The 17031-nt window shown below is 44.5% G+C and overlaps 1 protein-coding gene across 1 annotated transcript; it reads right to left on the bottom strand.

Annotated features, from left to right (window-relative positions):
* Nucleotides 1–1209: 1209 nt before the first annotated feature.
* VAMP1 (vesicle associated membrane protein 1) lies at nucleotides 1210–2686 on the bottom strand (the record flags this gene model as incomplete). Its single annotated transcript, XM_079714998.1, has 4 exons — nucleotides 1210–1275; nucleotides 1952–2110; nucleotides 2295–2421; nucleotides 2661–2686. 4 exons carry the CDS (start codon nucleotides 2684–2686, stop codon nucleotides 1210–1212), a joined length of 378 nt encoding a protein of 125 aa, XP_079571124.1.
* Between the last annotated feature and the right edge of the window lie 14345 nt (nucleotides 2687–17031).

Below are 17031 nucleotides of genomic sequence, written 5' to 3'. Positions count from 1 at the left end.
CTCATTATCTATGCCAATAACTAAAATTGAGAGGCTCAAACTCTGGCTAAATGAAATTATTTGATGCCTTCACGAGCAATACAGAATGCTGTAGAAAACGTGGACAAGAGCCCCTTCCGGGTATGAGCTTGTGGGACTGTTTCTAGGATGGGACCGAGAGTCCTGATATTTTCGCTATGAATACGTGTCCTCCAGGTCTCTGGAGGACAAAGTAAAAGGCTGTAAGATCCCTGAAGACACAGAAGATCTTGGACTAACAGATGGGAAATAACTGTGAAAAACAGGTTTGACTTTCTCAAAGAGTCCTGCACCAGGACCAAGCTGGACTTTGGGCCCGGCCCAGGCTCCTCTGCAGGCCTGGCACAGGAGAGGTGAGGGGGCATCCTCCCAGCTGCTCCCAGCCTCCTCCGGCCAGCAGCCTGGCCTTTTCTGGCAACACCATGGGCACAACACTCTTCTCCTCGTCCCAGTCTTGGCCCCTTCTTGAGCACGTCACCTCAGCTACGCCCCCTCCCCATCCCTTGGCCTCCAACTCTTTTTGGCTTTGGGGGAACTTGAGAGAACATGAGAGGGTAGCGAGGAGATGCCAGCTGTTGTCCTTCAGGTAGTTAACTCAAGACTGCACCACAAGCAGCATTTCCAGTGTCGTAGGACAGAGTGCAAATGAAAGCAACAGAAGGGGAGGAGTGGGCGATGGAGAAGCAGGGCTGGGATGGAGGAAGGCAGATGGGGAAGTTCTGGGGAGAGACAGCAGGACAGGGACATGAGTTTGGATGGCAATGGAGAACAGGGAAGGAGTGGCACATTCTCAAGCAAAAAAGTAGACTGGACACAGGAATCAGGAAGTCCCAGATGGAAAAGAGAAAGAGACAGGAGAAAACAAGAGGGCAAATTACATCAGGTTACTGGACATTCAGGTGTAGTTGTAGGTGTCCCAGCCCCACAGTCTCCCTCTGACCCAAGCCAGTGAGAAGGAGCACAGCCCACTTCCTCAGAACAGGAGCCACCACCTTCCCCCACAGTCCTGCAGAGTGAAGGCTTATCCATCAAGGAAGTCCCTCACCTCTGCCCTTCCGCCCTCCCGAACCAGATGATGCTTCCCTGGCCACGATCTCCATACCTCAGTCAGAGCAGCCCCACTCCCCAGGCAGGCAGGCAGGCAGGCAGGCGACGCCGGGACCTTCCCACCTCTTTACCCCACCAGCAACCTCAGCGATACTTACCTACAATAACTACCACGATGATGGCACAGATGGCTCCCAGCATGATCATCATCTGAGGAAACATTGACAAAAAACAAGCCCTTGGATTTGGGGAAGGAGGCAGCAGCCAGGACCAGGGACTCGGATGGCGGAAGAAGCCACACGCCCCCCAGGACAGCTGAAGGCCTCCCAACCCCTCGTGCTCCCCATCAGACAGTAACACCTGCACCACAGCTGGAGCTTCTCAGAAACATCAGAAGGTCTGCAGCTTGCTCCTTTTCTCCTAGTTCCTGTTGCCTGGAGGCTTTTAAAGGAACACCAGAACAGGTGCAGACTCTGGATCTTTAGTCAACTGGTTCGTTTTTCATCGAAAAGTGTTCAGCTCATTCCCAAAAGCTGCAGGTATTTAAATATATAGCTACCCCAGCCATTGTGTCGATGTTGGTGTATCTCAGGAAGGGTCAGGTAAGAATTTTTCCAGGGGTCCTTTGGGAAAAGGCAGCTTGACTAACCCCTCCAAACTCCTCAGGGTCTCCCCTGGCCCTCAGTTCGTGGTTCTGAGCACTTTAGCGTACCCTGGTGGCCAATTCGGGTAATGCAGCTCAAGAAGGAGGCTTCCCAGATTGCCTCCCAAGAGTCCTGCAGGGCACACAGATCATGAGAGGGAAGGATTGTGGAACCTGAGGGTTTTCCCGCCTCCTATGTGTTGAGACCCAGGAAAATAAGGGGGAGAGGACAGGAACATTCACCTTGCAGTTTTTCCACCAATACTTCCTCTTGAGCTTGGCAGCGCTGCTCTCAAATTGTGATGCGCCCGCCTGCAACGCGTCCGCTCTGTCATCCAGCTCTGACAGCTTCTGGTCCCTCTCCAGGACCTTGTCCACATTTACACGCATGATGTCCACCACCTGAGCAGGGCGCAGGAGCAAAGCGGCTAAGCTCCCCCAGAGCCCGGGAGAGAACAGCAAGTCTGCCCTGCCTAACTCTGAGGGGCGCCCTGTCTCCCGGAGCCTTTAGCTGCCCCTCTAGATAAAGAGAAGTTTCCCAACTTCCCTGACTTGGAAACTCTTAGAGAAAAAGCTATCCACGTACCTCCTCCACTTGTGCCTGGGTCTGCTGTAGTCGTCTGTTACTGGTCGTATTAGGAGGGGGGCCGGGGGGACCCCCACCTGGGGCCGCCCCTTCTGCCCCGTCGGTGGGTGGCTGAGCTGCCGCAGACCTGCGGAGAGGAGTGCAGAGTGACCAAGACAAGAAAGGACTCACGTACATTCTCACCCCATCACCAAAGCAAGGGTGATACGGCTACATGCAAGTAGAAGGGATTCCAGCCCCTTGGCAATACCAAGTGGGGAGATGCAGCACAGAGGCCCAAAGCAAAAGATGAAAGATCCTGTAACAGACGGGGCTCAGCGACATCCAGGGTGGCATCAAGAGCTCTCGTTTGGGCTATCCTCTGACCCAAACTCAAACACCTCCTCTGGCATAATGGCCACAGGGACAAAGGGGCCAGTCTTGGCTTAAATGGCATTTCTCTGCCTCCCATGAAGTCAAACTGGAAAACTCCAATCCAGGAGAATTACCTACAAAAAAACTCAACCCTCAGGACAAGCTTACAGACTGAACAACTCTTTTTTTTTTTTTGCAAAGCCTGAATATAAAAAGAAAGGCCAAGCTGACAGACTCTGCTGAAGGGGAGCCAGTTATTGGTTGTTTCATGCACTGATTAGTATATCGTGGCCACTGTAAGGACGACTTGGAGAATCACCAAAGGCCTCTGTAGTTGCAGTGAGTCAGGACTGTTTGCTTGCTTTGTTTTTTTGGCAGAGAAGACTGGGGTTTCACTTAGATAGAACTGGGGCCCAAAGCAATTGGGTCAGTTGTGAAGGTGTTCCAGGAGCACAGACAGGGAGCAAAAAATACTGGAAATGGTCCTCAGTGCACACACACCAGAGACAGCCTATCCCTTCCTTCTTTAGATTTGGCATCCAGTCTCAGGAGACTCTCCTAGTTCTTGATGTCCCAACTGGAAATCTTGGTTTACACTGCTAGGCACAGAGACCATACTCCCTTTCCCTTAGCCTTAGGGGAGAATAGTCCAGTGTGGGATCCTCAAAATAAACTCCTCTCCACGTCCCAACACATGGAAGCTAAACTCACCTCCTCAAGAATTCCCTGAAGTCTAACCTAAGGCATGAGATTTTCTCTGCCAAGGAAGAAGTCACAGGTAGGAGAGCCATCTCTCCAATTTGATGGAGCAAAGAAATTACAATAAGAACTCCTCAAACAGAAGCAGAGTCTCACAAAGCCTACCTCATAGGAGCAGTCCAAGAGTAAATGCACTACGGATGAAACCATCACAAAGTCACCAAAAAGGAAAAGCCTTGACTACTCACAATAGAACGAATACCCAGAAGTTCCTCCTCTCGAAGTAAGTAAATTTCAGTCTCAAAAGAGAATAACCCTTCAGAGAGGTTATACTAGCAGATTACACCTGACTCATCCTGGCCAAAAGAATTGCTTTCCCATTTCCCTTTAAGGCACAAAGGAGGCAAAGGAAAGATACAACACTATGGCAGCCACCAGACTCCTATGCTACTACTGTGCCACACAATCTAGTTCTCTGGTGAAAGTGGAAAATTCAATGAGTAGGAAGTAGCCAGTGTTTGGTCTTGGAAGCAGTCCAGGCTGGTGGCACCAATGACAAGATTAAGGTCAGAGACCTCGTGATGCCCTTCTAGTCACCACGGTTTCCCCATCTCCTTCCTTTCATCCCACATGGATGCTACTGGGAACCAGTCAGCTGAAGAGGCTCCCCCTCCCCAAAATGAAAACACAAGGCATCCTAGGGCTTGGCCAAAACGTGTAGAATATCATATACAGTTAAAACTGTAGAAATCAAATAGAGAAAAAGGGAAATGGTTATAAACCATTTGAAGGGACCATTTCACTTATTACTTCTTGGGAGTTGGGAACACGCAGGAGTAACGTATCCAGGGATAGTTATAACCCTTATGTGACGTAAGTAAATCTTTTCCCTTTTTGTCACCAAGAGAAGCAACACAAATACATCTAGGACCAGGCCAGGACTCCAAGAAAGAAAGGGAAATTCTTCATTTGTCTAGCTATAGTTCTCCCTCAGGATCTTGGGATGGGGTGACCATGGTTAGATGACTAAATTGATGATTAGAGACTAAATTGAATGTATTGAGGGAAGGTGGTGGGGCAGGGAGGCGGGGATCCTTAGCTCTATTTCTCTTCCAAGTACTTGGCTAAGACTCAATGACAGGAAAACACCTCCTATACATGTGGCCTTGGGATGAATGGATGCTTGGAATCACATGCCACTGCCCCTTGTGTCTTTGTGAGCTGCTCACCTGGCGCCAGAGAACTGGCAGATAAGTTTCTGGAGCTTTGCTCACTACCAAGAGGGGGCTACCCGTCACGGTCGGGGTGAGGGGCGTACACAAATCTAGAGACTGCAGAGCAACCCAAGTTACTAACTGGCAGGTGCACCCATGACTGTCCTTCCAGAGGCCCCAAGCACAGCTTCAATCAACGACAAGAAAGGGCCTGGAGCCCCCTCCCGGGTGTCTCCGCGCCCCACCTTCGCCCGAGACTCAACTGAGGAGCCCCGCAGGTGAGAGGAGAGGGGGCAATGAATGTGGGACCCCGGCGCCCCTGCTCCGCCCATGGGGTGCCGGCTGCGGCTGGTGCAGGAATGGGGTGCTACCTCCCCTCCCCGGGGGTGGCTCGGCCTGCGGGCGGCGCGCGGCGGTGGTTTCCCGCGTCGCTGCAGCTGCTGCAATGCGCCATTTTCGGTCCCGCAGAGTCCGGCGCTGGGGTGAGAGTTGGCAAGGTGTCGCGCCCCCCACACCAGGGTCAACTCACATGTCTCAGACAGAAGGAGGAGAGGTCCGTCTCCTCTCCCGAGGCTGCGGCGAGACACCCGGCCGGGGAACACTGCGGTGAAGCCGACCGCACCGCCGAGCTTTGCTTCTAGACGACCACTCGGGGCTCTAGCTGCGGTGGAACTGACTGCAGCTGCAGCCCCGGCTCGTCTTTATTAGCGCTGGCCGCGCCCCCAGATCACGCTGACAATGCTGCGGCCCAATCCACGCCCAGGACAGGTGCCAGTCCCGAAGCGAAGCCCGGATAAGGCCTAGAGTGCCCGCCCCTGAAAATCTGCCAGTCACAGCTCTCTTCTTATCCTGACTCGGGAAAGGAGCGGTGCCGGAAGGATCTGACCAATAAAAGTCTGGTTTGCGTACCTGTCTAACTAAGCGACGGGGCGGGGTGGAACTAGGTGCCCGCTCCCTGGAAGGGCGGCTCCAACAATTTGAATTAGGCCTTTTTGGTGCCACCCAGCCAATCGCTGAGCAGTTCCTTAAGTCCGGGCCCGCTCGCGGCCCCCGGCGCCGGCGTCTCCAGCCAATCACGCCGCTTCCGCTGACAGCGGTGGGCGGGGGCGGGCTCCGGCTCGCTGTGGCCTGGACTCTGGAGCCCGGGGTGCGGCGGCGGTTCGGTGGAGGTTCGGTGGTCTAGGCATTACGCTGGCGCTCGGACCTGGCCGGCCTCCACCCCACCTCCCCGCCTTTGACAGCTCTGAGGAGGCTGAATCCATCAAGGCAGAGCCGCAGGCTCCCGTGGCCAAAGTAAGTACGAGAGCTCCGTTCATCCGTTCTACACAGCCAACCAGCCCCTCACGCAGTGTATCCTAATTTTAACTCCTCCTCCCCAAACCTGCTCCTCCTATCCCTCCCAGGTAGCTTACTACATCGATTCAGTTGCCCAAACCAGAAACGTGGAAACTATCGTAGATTTCCTCCCCGTTCATCTTTACCTGTCCTCTAATAATTCAAGTTTTCCTTCTCAGTATTTCAAGAATTCTCCCCTCGTCTCACTGTCCTGCTTCAGATTATTACCCCTTACCTGGACGCCATCAGTTGTAAAACTATTATTTTATGTCCCGATAAGTAAAAAGGTAGCAAATCAACTGTGACATAATGCTTTCTTATCACTTCGAATTTTTATTTTATATTTATTCAAAGTGCAGGTGTCTATAGATGTAGATTTTTATCATACTTCACTCTCGTGAAAATACATAAAAAGGAAAATAGAAAAAAGTAACATGGTAACAGTGTTCATAAAACTTCACATTCAGACACTGACTCTTATGATTCATTTTTTTGACTCATGTGCATGATTTCCACACAATGTAGTCCTCTGGGCATGCCATCAGGGGCTTTGGTGATGCAGCATTTCTTAAAGGAATGTTCCTTGTCTGTCTCTGGAATTTTCTTCCAAGCCTCAGACACCCATTTGGCAAAGTTTGATTCTTATGAGCCAGTATGACAAACACAGTATGGCTGTTCTGGCTAAGAGTTATAGTCCAACATCCCAATTTAGATGTTAAAATGAAAAAAAAAAAGTGCCAAGTGCCTCTTAAAATTAATGAAATATAATATCTTTCTGTTTCACCTTGCCCTCACTTATAACCATCCTCTAAGAAACCACCAGGGTGGTCTACCCAAATGTTACAACCCTGCTTAAAACCTTTAAACAATTAGAAACACAATGTATTGATCATATGTGTTTATCCCATGCCCCTTCTGAAACTACATCAAAATGAAAATTGGTAAATACTGAAAACAAATTATAAACTCTCAAAGACAAACAGAACGGAAGGAATTGTTTCAGGCAGCACGAATGGCTAAATATGCCCACCAGATTCACATGAGGTGGCAAAAAAAAAAAAAGTACAGAGCAGTTCCCCTGTACCCCTTCACCCAGTTTCCCCCAATGGTAACATCTTGTTTAGCTACAGTACAATATTAAAACCAGGAAATTGACATTGGTACAATCCACAGAGCTTACTCAGATGTTGCCTCTTTTACACGCATTTGTGTGTGTGCATGTGTGTGTGTGTGTGTGTAGTTTTATGCAATGTGTGTGTAGATTCCTGTAACCACCACCACAATCAGGATACAGAACTATTACTTTACTACAAGGCTCCCTTGTGCTATCCCTTTATAGCCACACCCACCCCCATCCCGCACCCTTGGCAACTGCTTATTTGTTCTCCATCTCTATACATTTATTTCAAGAATGTTATATAAATGGACTCAGGCAGTATATAACCTTCTAAGATTGGCTTTTTTTTTTAATATCCTCGAGATCCATTCAAGTTGTGTGTGTAAATAGTTTTCATTGCTGAGTAGTATTTCCGTGGTACAGATATACCACAATTTGTTTAACCATTTACCTGCTTAAAAGACATTTGGGCTGATTCCAGTTTGGGCTTATTACAAATAAAGCTGCTATGAACATTTATGTACAGTTCTGCATGAACATAAATTTTCGTTTCTCTAGAATAAATGCCCAAGAGTTCAATTACCGGGTAATAAGGTAATTGCATATTTAGTTTTATAAGAAATTGCCAAACTGTTTTCCAGAATGACAGCACCATTTTAGATTCCCACCAGCAATGTATGAGGAATCCAGTTTTTCCACATCCTCACCAGCATTTGTTGTTGTCACTTTTTTTTTTAAATTTTAACCATCCTGATAGTTATTTAGTGATACATCATTGTGGTTTTAATTTTTGTTTCCCTGATGGCTAATGATGTTGAACATATTTTAATGTGTTTATTTGCCATCTATATATCCTCTTTGGTGAAAGATCTGTTCATGTCTTTTGCCCATTTTCTAATTGGCTTGTTCATTTTTTTTACCTTTGAGTTTTAAGAATTCCTTAAATATTCTAGATAAAGTACTTTGTCAGATAAGTGATTTCTCCCAGTCTGTCTTTTGTCTTTTCATCCTCTTAACTGAATCTTTTGTAGAGCAAAAGTTCTTAATTTTAAGATCCAGTTTATCAACTTGTCCTTTAATGCATCACTTTTGGTGTCACATTTTGCCTAACTCTAGAGTCTCATAATTTTCTCCTATTTTATTTTCTAAGAGTTGTACAGTTTTGTTTCATATGTAAGTCCATAATCCATTTTGAGTTAATTGTTGTATGAGGTGTGAAGTTTAGGTGGGGGTTCCTTTTTTTGTGTCAATGGATGTTCAATTGCTCCAGGACCGTTTGTTGAAAAAGCAATCCTTCCTCCATTGAATTGTTTTGCATTTTTGTCAAAAATCAGTTGGGCATATTTGTGAAGGTCTATTTCTGGGTTTTCTATTCAGATCCATGACCTATGTGTCTGTCCTTCTGCCAATAACACACCATCTTAATTACTGTAGCTATGGTAAACCTTAATATAAGGTAGGATTATTTTTCCCACTTTATTGTTCTTTTTCAAAATTGGTTTAGCTATTCTAGGTCCTTTGCCTAATAGATCATTTTAAAAATGCATTTGTGTAAACTGGCAAGAAAATAGACTATTTAAGAGCCAAAAAACTAAGTGAAAGCTGGTACCTGAAGAGGTAAATTGAGCGCTGAAGCTTGTTTTGCCTTGAGGGCGTTTGCTTAAAAGTTGAATTTAGGCATGGTGACCTCATAGGGTGCCACTGTGGCATAGGAGACAGAACCCAGGGCCTGCATAGGGTTGGAAATCTAATAGAAGGCCCCCACTATAACACCAGAACCCCAGAGAACTATATCCTCATGTAAGAGTGGATTTAAAATATGCTAACACCTGAACTGCCCCTAGGGGACTGAATAGAAAATTTGCTCATCTGGAATCTAAGTGCCTACTAGAGATCTTTTCTTTTTTCTTTTAAATATATGCAGACAATTTGTAATCAAAGCTGTGGCTTTTCTGCCTGAATTCCTTGTTGCTCCGAAAAACAAAATAGCAAGAATTTAAAATGGTTCCAGGTTGACAGTGCCACCAAGCACCAGCTGAAACAATGCAAATCGTCTCTGGATGAGCTGATCTTCAATCTAGGCCTTGGGGAATTTCCACAGATACAGTTCCAAGAAAAATAAATTTTGGTCAAAACTGGGAAACAAATAAGGAGCAAAGAACCAGGAGCAAGAGCCAACAAAGATGGAAATAGGAAGTAAGAAAATTAGAAAATCAAGCCAAGTAATTCAATGTCTGATTAGTAGGAGTTCTAAAAAGAGAGAACGGTATGAGAGAGAAAGATTACAAAAGAAATACAAGAAAAAATTTCTAAATTGAAAAAGTCTTTCTGGATTACATAGTACACTATGTGCCTAGCATAGTGAAAGAAAAAGAATCACGTCAAGACACATCTTTGTGAAATCTCAGAATATTAGGGGAAAAGAGAAGATCCTAAAAGATTTCAAAAAGAGAGAAAGGGACTTCTCTGGTGGATCCCTGGTCAGGAACTAAAATCCTGCATGCCACATGACATGGTCCTCCCAAAAAAGGAGAGAGACAGAGAGAGAAAGGAACAGGAATGAGAATGGCAACTCAATACAGTATTAAAAGATAGATGATGCGACAGTGCCTTTAAAATTCTGAAGAAACATGATCATTACCCTAGAATTCTATACCAGCCAAACGAATATAAGACCAATACATACCAATATAAGATAAATATAGACATCTTTCAGATATGCAAGGAGTGAACATTTTTACTTCTCTTTCCAATTTTTTACTTTCTCTTATAGGCTACTATAAGATGTGCTCTGGTAAACAGGAAAGAGAAAGGCGGCAGAGCTAGGGAATGGAATGCTGGATCCACACACAAAACTGGTGAAGGAAATATTTGGAATGAAAGCTACACCACAGACCCAGAAACAACCTTGTCCTGACTGAAGTAGGAGGAAGGAGGAAACTGCAGGACAGTCTCCAGCGGGGGGAAAAAACCTGTAAAGCATCTGACATGTTTAAATATTTGAAAAATAACATGAACAAGTACTTTACAAGTCTGATGCGACATGCAGAAAAAATTAGAGCTAGATCCATAGAAAATTATATTTTGAAAAAAAGGTAATTATAAACTTAGGGGAAAACAAAAAGTTGAATAAGAACTAGAAATTATATCACTTTTATGTTAATTGATTTTCAACAAGAGTGTCAAGACAGGACTTCCCTGGTGGCGCAGTGGTTAAGAATCCGCCTGCCAAGGGCTTCCCTGGTGGCGCAGTGGTTGAGAGTCCGCCTGCCGATGCAGGGAACACGGGTTCGTGCCCCGGTCTGGGAGGATCCCACATGACGCGGAGCGGCTGGGCCCGTGAGCCATGGCCGCTGAGCCTGCGCGTCTGGAGCCTGTGCTCCGCAACGGGAGAGGCCACAACAGTGAGAGGCCTGCTTACCGCCAAAAAAAAAAAAAAAAAAAAAGAATCCGCCTGACAATGCAGGGAACAGGGGTTTGAGCCCTGGTCTGGGAAGATCCCACATGCTGCGGAGCAACTAAGCCCATGCACCACAACTACTGAGCCTGTGCTCTAGGGCCCGCGAACCACAACTACCAAGCCCATGAACCACAACTACCAAGCCCGCGTGCCACAACTACTGAAGACCACGCGCCTAGAGCCCATGCTCCGTAACAAAAGAAGCCACTGCAACGAGAAGCCCGCGCACCACAATGAAGAGTAGCCCCCGCTCACCGCAAATGGAGAAAGCCCGCGTGCAGCAATGAAGACCCAACGCAGCCAAAGGTAATGAATAAATAAATTAACTAATTTAAAAAAAGAAGAGTGTCAAGACCATTTAATGGGGGAAGGAATAGTCTTTTCAATAAATGGTGCTGGGAGACTTCCCTGGTGGTCCAGTGGTTAAGACGCAGTGCTCCCAATGCAGGGGACCTTGGTTCGATCCCTGGTCAGGGAACTAGACCCTGCATGTATGCCGCAACTAAAACAACCCACACGCCACAACAAAGATCCCACGTGCCACAAAGAAGATCCCCAGGTGCAGCAACTAAGACCCAGCACGACATAAATAAATAAATAAACAAACAAATAAATAAAATATTTAAATAAACAAATGGTGCTGGGATAATTGGATAGCAACAAGCAAAAAAAAAAAAAAGGAGTTGGATCCCTACCCCTCATCATATACAAACATTAACTGAAAATGTATCAAAGAGCTAAAGCTATAAAACACTTAAAAGAAAACACAGCTGTATGTTTTCATGACCTTGGATAGGCAATGGTTTCTTAGATATGACCACAAAACACAAGCAACAAAAGGAAAAATAGGGCATCAGCAAAATGTAAAACTTTTGTACTTCAAAGGACATGATCAAGAAAGTGAAAGGACAACCCACAGAATGGGAGAAAATATTTGCAAATGAAAATATTTGTATCTGATACAGTACTGGTATTTAGAATGTACAAAGAACACTTCCAACTCAGTAATAAAAAAATGAATAACCCAGTTTGAAAATGGGCAAAGGGTCTAAACTGACATTTCTCAAAAGAAGATATACAAATGGCCAAAAAGCACAAGAAAAGATGCTCCACATCATTAACCATCAAGGAAGTACAAATCAAAGCCACAATGAGATACTACACTAGGATGGCTATAATCAAAAAGACAGGTAGTGGGGCTTCCCTGGTGGTGCAGTGGTTGAGAGTCCGCCTGCCAATGCAGGGGACACGGGTTCGTGTCCCGGTCCGGGAAGATCCCACATGCCGCGGAGCGGCTGGGCCCGTGAGCCATGGCCGCTGAGCCTGCACGTCCGGAGCCTGTGCTCCGCAACGGGAGAGGCCACAACAGTGAGAGGCCCGTGTACTGCAAAAAAATGTTGATGAGGATTAAACCAAATGTTGGAGAAATTAAACCCTCATACACTGCTCGTGGAAATGCAACATAATGCAGCCAATTTGGAAAAGAGCCTGTAGTTTTTCAAACAGTTAAACACAGAGTTACCATGTGACCCAGCAATTCCACTCCTAGGTATTTAACCAAGAGAAATGAAAATGCCCACACAGAACCTAGTACACGAATGTTCATAGCAGCATCATTCAGAATCGCCAAAAAGTAGAAACAGCCCAAATGTCCACCAACTGATAAATGGATAAATACAGTGTGGAATAGCCATACAATGGAATACTATTCAGCAATAAGGGAAGTAGAGTGCTAATACTTGCTACAACATGGGGAAACCTTGTACCTACACTAAGATAAAGAAGCCAATCACAAAGGATCACATGTTGTATGATTCTGTTTAGATGAAATATCCAAAACAGGCAAGAATCTACAGGGACAGAAAGTGGCTTAGTGGTTGCCTAGAACTGGGAGGAAGGGGGAACTGATGGTGGCAGCTAAGGGGCAGGGGGTTCATTTTGGGGTAATGTTAAAAATGTTCTAAAGTTGATTGTGGTATTGGATGCACAACTCTGCGAATATATTAAAAGCCATTGAATTGGGTGAATTGTATGTGGATTGTATCTCAATAAAGGTATCAAGAGGTTTTTTTAAATATAAGAAACATAAGTTATCCTACGGTACACCATTTGGCTCAGTAGTAAACAATATTTAATAGTCCTAATAATGTAAACACTGTCTACTGATTTAAGCCAAAATGCTGATATAACTATAATGAAGAGGCGTGAGGGATAGGGGCTATAAGAAAGGAGGACATTGGGGAGTGTAAATCCAGCTCCCTAACAAGGTAACTAGTAAGGGCCACCAGCTCCCTCTTCCAAAATCACACGTGAAGAATCTATGGAAGCTATAAGGAATCAGGAATCTCAAGAATTAACAAAGACAAAGGCATAAGAATACCTTGGGGAGACTGAAGGCTCTAGTTATGTGTTCAGTTGCATCCTCCAAAAGTTTTTATGTTTTAAGTCCTAACACTCAGACCTCAGAATGTGACCTTATTTGGACACAGGTTCGTTGCAGATGTAATTAGTTGAGATGAGGTCATATTATTGTAGGGTGGGCCCCTACTCCAGTATGACTGGTGTCCTTATAAAATGGGGAAATTTGGAGAGACACACACACAGGGAGAACGCCTTGTTAACATCAAGGCAGAGATTGGGCTGATATGTCTATAAGCCAGGGAACACCAAAGATAGCCAGCAAACCACCAGAGGCTAGGAGAGAGGCATGGAACAAATTCTGCCTGACAGCCCTGGTGATGCCTAGTCTCAGACTTCTAACCTTCAGAGCCGTGAGTTTATACATTTCTGTTGTTTATGCTACCCAACTTACGGTACTTACGGCAGCCCCAGAAAACTAACACAGCTATCTTGAACCAGCACATGTGTTAGATTCCCAAAACAAACAACAAATATCATACATAGATATTATACATACATGTGATGAAAATACCAAAAGGGACTTGCGAGTGTGCTAAAGTGTTTGACTTGTTATGAATACTGATAAGTTTAAGAAACCAACAGGAGTAAACAAATAGGAGTGTTTCTTAAAACATGAATCACCCTGAAGACAAAAATAGAACATTGTTTTTCTGGAGGACCTCAGGTACAGAAGTTGGAGTTAACTGCTACTCTTCAATTCATGACACATGATCTCCACTTATGCATAGAAAGATTTCATTTCATTTTATAATTCCGTTTTTGCTTATTCCCCTCCCCAGCCATAGACAACATTATAAATTGTTTGATATTTAAATTTTGTGTTTTTGCAAAATGTGTATTGTCTTCTGCACATGTTTTTATTTTTATTTATTTACTTATTTTTAATGGATTGATTTTATTTATTTATTATCTTTGGCTGTGTTGGGTCTTCGTTTCTGTGCGAGGGCTTTCTCTAGTTGTGGCGAGTGGGGGCCACTCTTCATCGCGGTGCGTGGGCCTCTCACTGTCACGGCCTCTCTTGTTGCGGAGCACAGGCTCCAGACACACAGGCTCTAGACGCGCAGGCTCAGTAGTTGTGGCTCACGGGTCCAGTTGCTCCGCGGCATGTGGGATCTTCCCAGACCAGGGCTCGAACCCATGTCCCCTGCACTGGCAGGCAGATTCTCAACCACTGTGCCACCAGGGAAGCCCCAAATGGATTGATTTTTAAATTTATTTATTTATTTGGTTGTACTCGGTCTTAGTTGCGGCAGGTGGGCTCCTTAGTTGTGGCGTGCCAGCTCCTTAGTTGTGGCACATGAGCTTCTTAGTTGTGGCAGGCGGGCTCCTTAGTTGTGGCATGCAAACTCTTAGTTGTGGCGTGCATGTGGGATCTAGTTCCCTGAACAGGGATTGAACCCAGGCCCCCTGCATTGGGAGCACGGAGTCTTAACCACTGCACCACCAGGGAAGTCCTGCATGTATTTTTAATTTACATAAATGATATCATGTTTTAAATCTCATTGTTTTTTTTCACTCAGCATGAAGTTTTAAAGATGAAATTCATATAATTTGTAAATGATGTTTGCTCTTTCCTTCCAATCCTCCTATCCATTTAATTCCTTCCCTCCTTCCTTCCTTCCTCCCTCCCTCCCTCCTTTCTTTCCTTCTTTTTTTTTATAACACTGACTAGTACATTCAGTACTAAGTTAAAGTGCAACAGTAATAGTGGGCATTCTTGTCTTGTTGCTGATCTTAAGGGAATACATATCCGCTAAATATCTGTTGTTGATCTCTAGTATATCACCTTTACCAAATTAAGGAAATTTCTTTCTGTTCCCAGGGTTTTATTTTTTAATTATCAATAGGAGGTGAATTATTTAAATTCTCTTTTCTATATCAACTAAGATCATCACAGAGAACTAAACCTTCACCTTTCATAACAGGAAGCGAATAGATGTCTAAAGCTGATAAACCATGAAGAGCAGGAGGGCATATTATTTCAAATTATGACGACAAATACTAGAATAGTTCAAATAAGTGAAAGCCTTTCATTCTGGGAAGCTAGTTTGGAGGGTAGACTGGGGTTAGGCAGGGGATTCCTGGTTTTGTCATATAACTTTCCCTTCTTTTTGATTAACTGTATGCATCTATTGCTTTGATTTTTTAAAAATAAAGCTTAATTTAGAAATAAATCTTCAAGTCTCCCAACCCATTTTTTAAGTGAGATAAAATTCATACACCATATGAATCCACTCATTTAGTATATACCTAAGTGATTTTTCGTATATTCACAAGGTTGTGCAATCATTACCACTAATTCCAGAACATTTACATCAACCCCAAAAGAAACCCTGTACCTGTTAGTAGTCATCTCCCATCCCTCACCCCTTATCCCATCCCCTAGCAACAACTAATCTACTTTCTGTCTCTGTGAATTTGCCTATTCTGGACATTTCATATAAGTGGAATCATACAACGTGTAGCCTTTATGACTGGCTTCTCTCCTCTGCCATAGTGTTTTCAAGGTTCATCCATGTTGTAGCAGTACCTCATTCTATTTTATGGCTGAGTAATATTCCATTGTATGAATAGACCACACTTTGTTTATCCTTTCATCAGTTGATGGAGATTTGGGTTGTTTCTTCTTTTTGGATATTCTGAATAATGCTGCTATGAACATTTGTGCACAAGTTTTTGTGTGAATATGTTTTCAATTCTCTTGGGTATATATATACCTAGGAGTGGAATTGCTGGGTCATATGGTAACTCTCTATATAACTTTTTGTGGAACTGCCAAACAGTTTTCCAAAGTGTCTGCATCATTTTACTAAAGGTTAAGTCTTAATGGTTCTTTAGAGTCGTCTTTGTGATCTGAGTCTTGCCTCTATCTCCTGCCCTCTTTATCATGCACCAACAAATACCATTTACAGCTTTCCCATACACACCATGCTGTCTCTCACCTCTGGACCTTTGTTTCTGTTTCATCTGCCTGGAAAGCCTGCTAGCCTCCACTCCTTAAGATATCTCAGTAATGGCCTCCTCCAGAAAGCCTTCCCTGCCCCCACTCCTGCTCCCCCAGGATAAGCGTCCCTCCTCTCTGAACCTACACAGTAGGTAATTAACAAGCTTTAAATACCATGATATATTTTATAATTAATGTTTCTTTGCTATTTTCTTAATTGAAGTGTAGTTGATTTACAATGTTGTGCTGATTTCTGCTGTACAGCAAAGTGATTCAGTTATACACATACACACATCCCTTTTTTATATTCTTTTCCCTTGTGGTTTATCCCAGGAGATTGGAAATAGTTCCGTGTGCTATACAGTAGGACCTTGTTGTTTATCCATTCTAAATGTAATAGTTTGTACCTACTAACCCCAAACTCCCAGTTCATCCCTCTCCCTTCCCCCTCCCCCTATAATTATGCTTCTTTGTCTACCTCCTGCATTAGGTGGAATTCTTTAAATGCAGGAGTTGTATCTTTTCTTCTTTGTATCCCTGGAACCTACTGGTGACCTTCAGTAAATGGCTGTTGAATGGATTACTTCTACAAATATTTACCAAGGGCCTATTAAGAGCCAGTACACAAAGAGACCAGATATTAGACTACTACAGTGAACAAACATGTGCAAGACAGTTCCTGCCCTCAATGGGAATGAGGCCTAGTCAGTGGGGAAGATGGACAAAGAGATACATAAAACCAAGCAAGATCGAAAAGCAAAAATATGAGTTCAGAGGCTCAGACATCTCAAAGTAAATGGACCTTGAAAAGTATTCCCTTGTCTTCTTCCACTTTTCCAAAGTTGTGGTATTCGACCCTGATTTAGAATCCCTTATGGAGCTTTTAAAAATATGAATGCTTGGGACACCAGCTCAGGTTGATTTCATTGGTCTGGGTTCTAATCTTTTTTTTCTTTTTTTTTTTTTTTGTTATGAAACAAAGTGGATTTGGGTCCACTTGCCCAATACACAGCAAAGCCAATCTACTGACACCAGGTTGTGGTGAAGGAAAGTAAAGCATTTATTGCAAGGCCAAGCAAGAAGAATGGGTAGCTTAAGCTCAAAAGGCCAGAACTCCCCGAACTCCCCAATGGCTTTTAGGGAAGGGTTTTTAAAGAGGGTGTGAGGGAGTCACAGGGTGCATGATCAGCTCG

The sequence above is a fragment of the Hyperoodon ampullatus genome (assembly GCF_949752795.1).
Source record: "Hyperoodon ampullatus genome assembly, chromosome: 11".
Taxonomy (NCBI): Eukaryota; Metazoa; Chordata; class Mammalia; order Artiodactyla; family Ziphiidae; genus Hyperoodon; species Hyperoodon ampullatus.
Note: the sequence above shows the minus strand (reverse complement) of the source record. Positions and strands in the feature narration are given on the sequence as shown.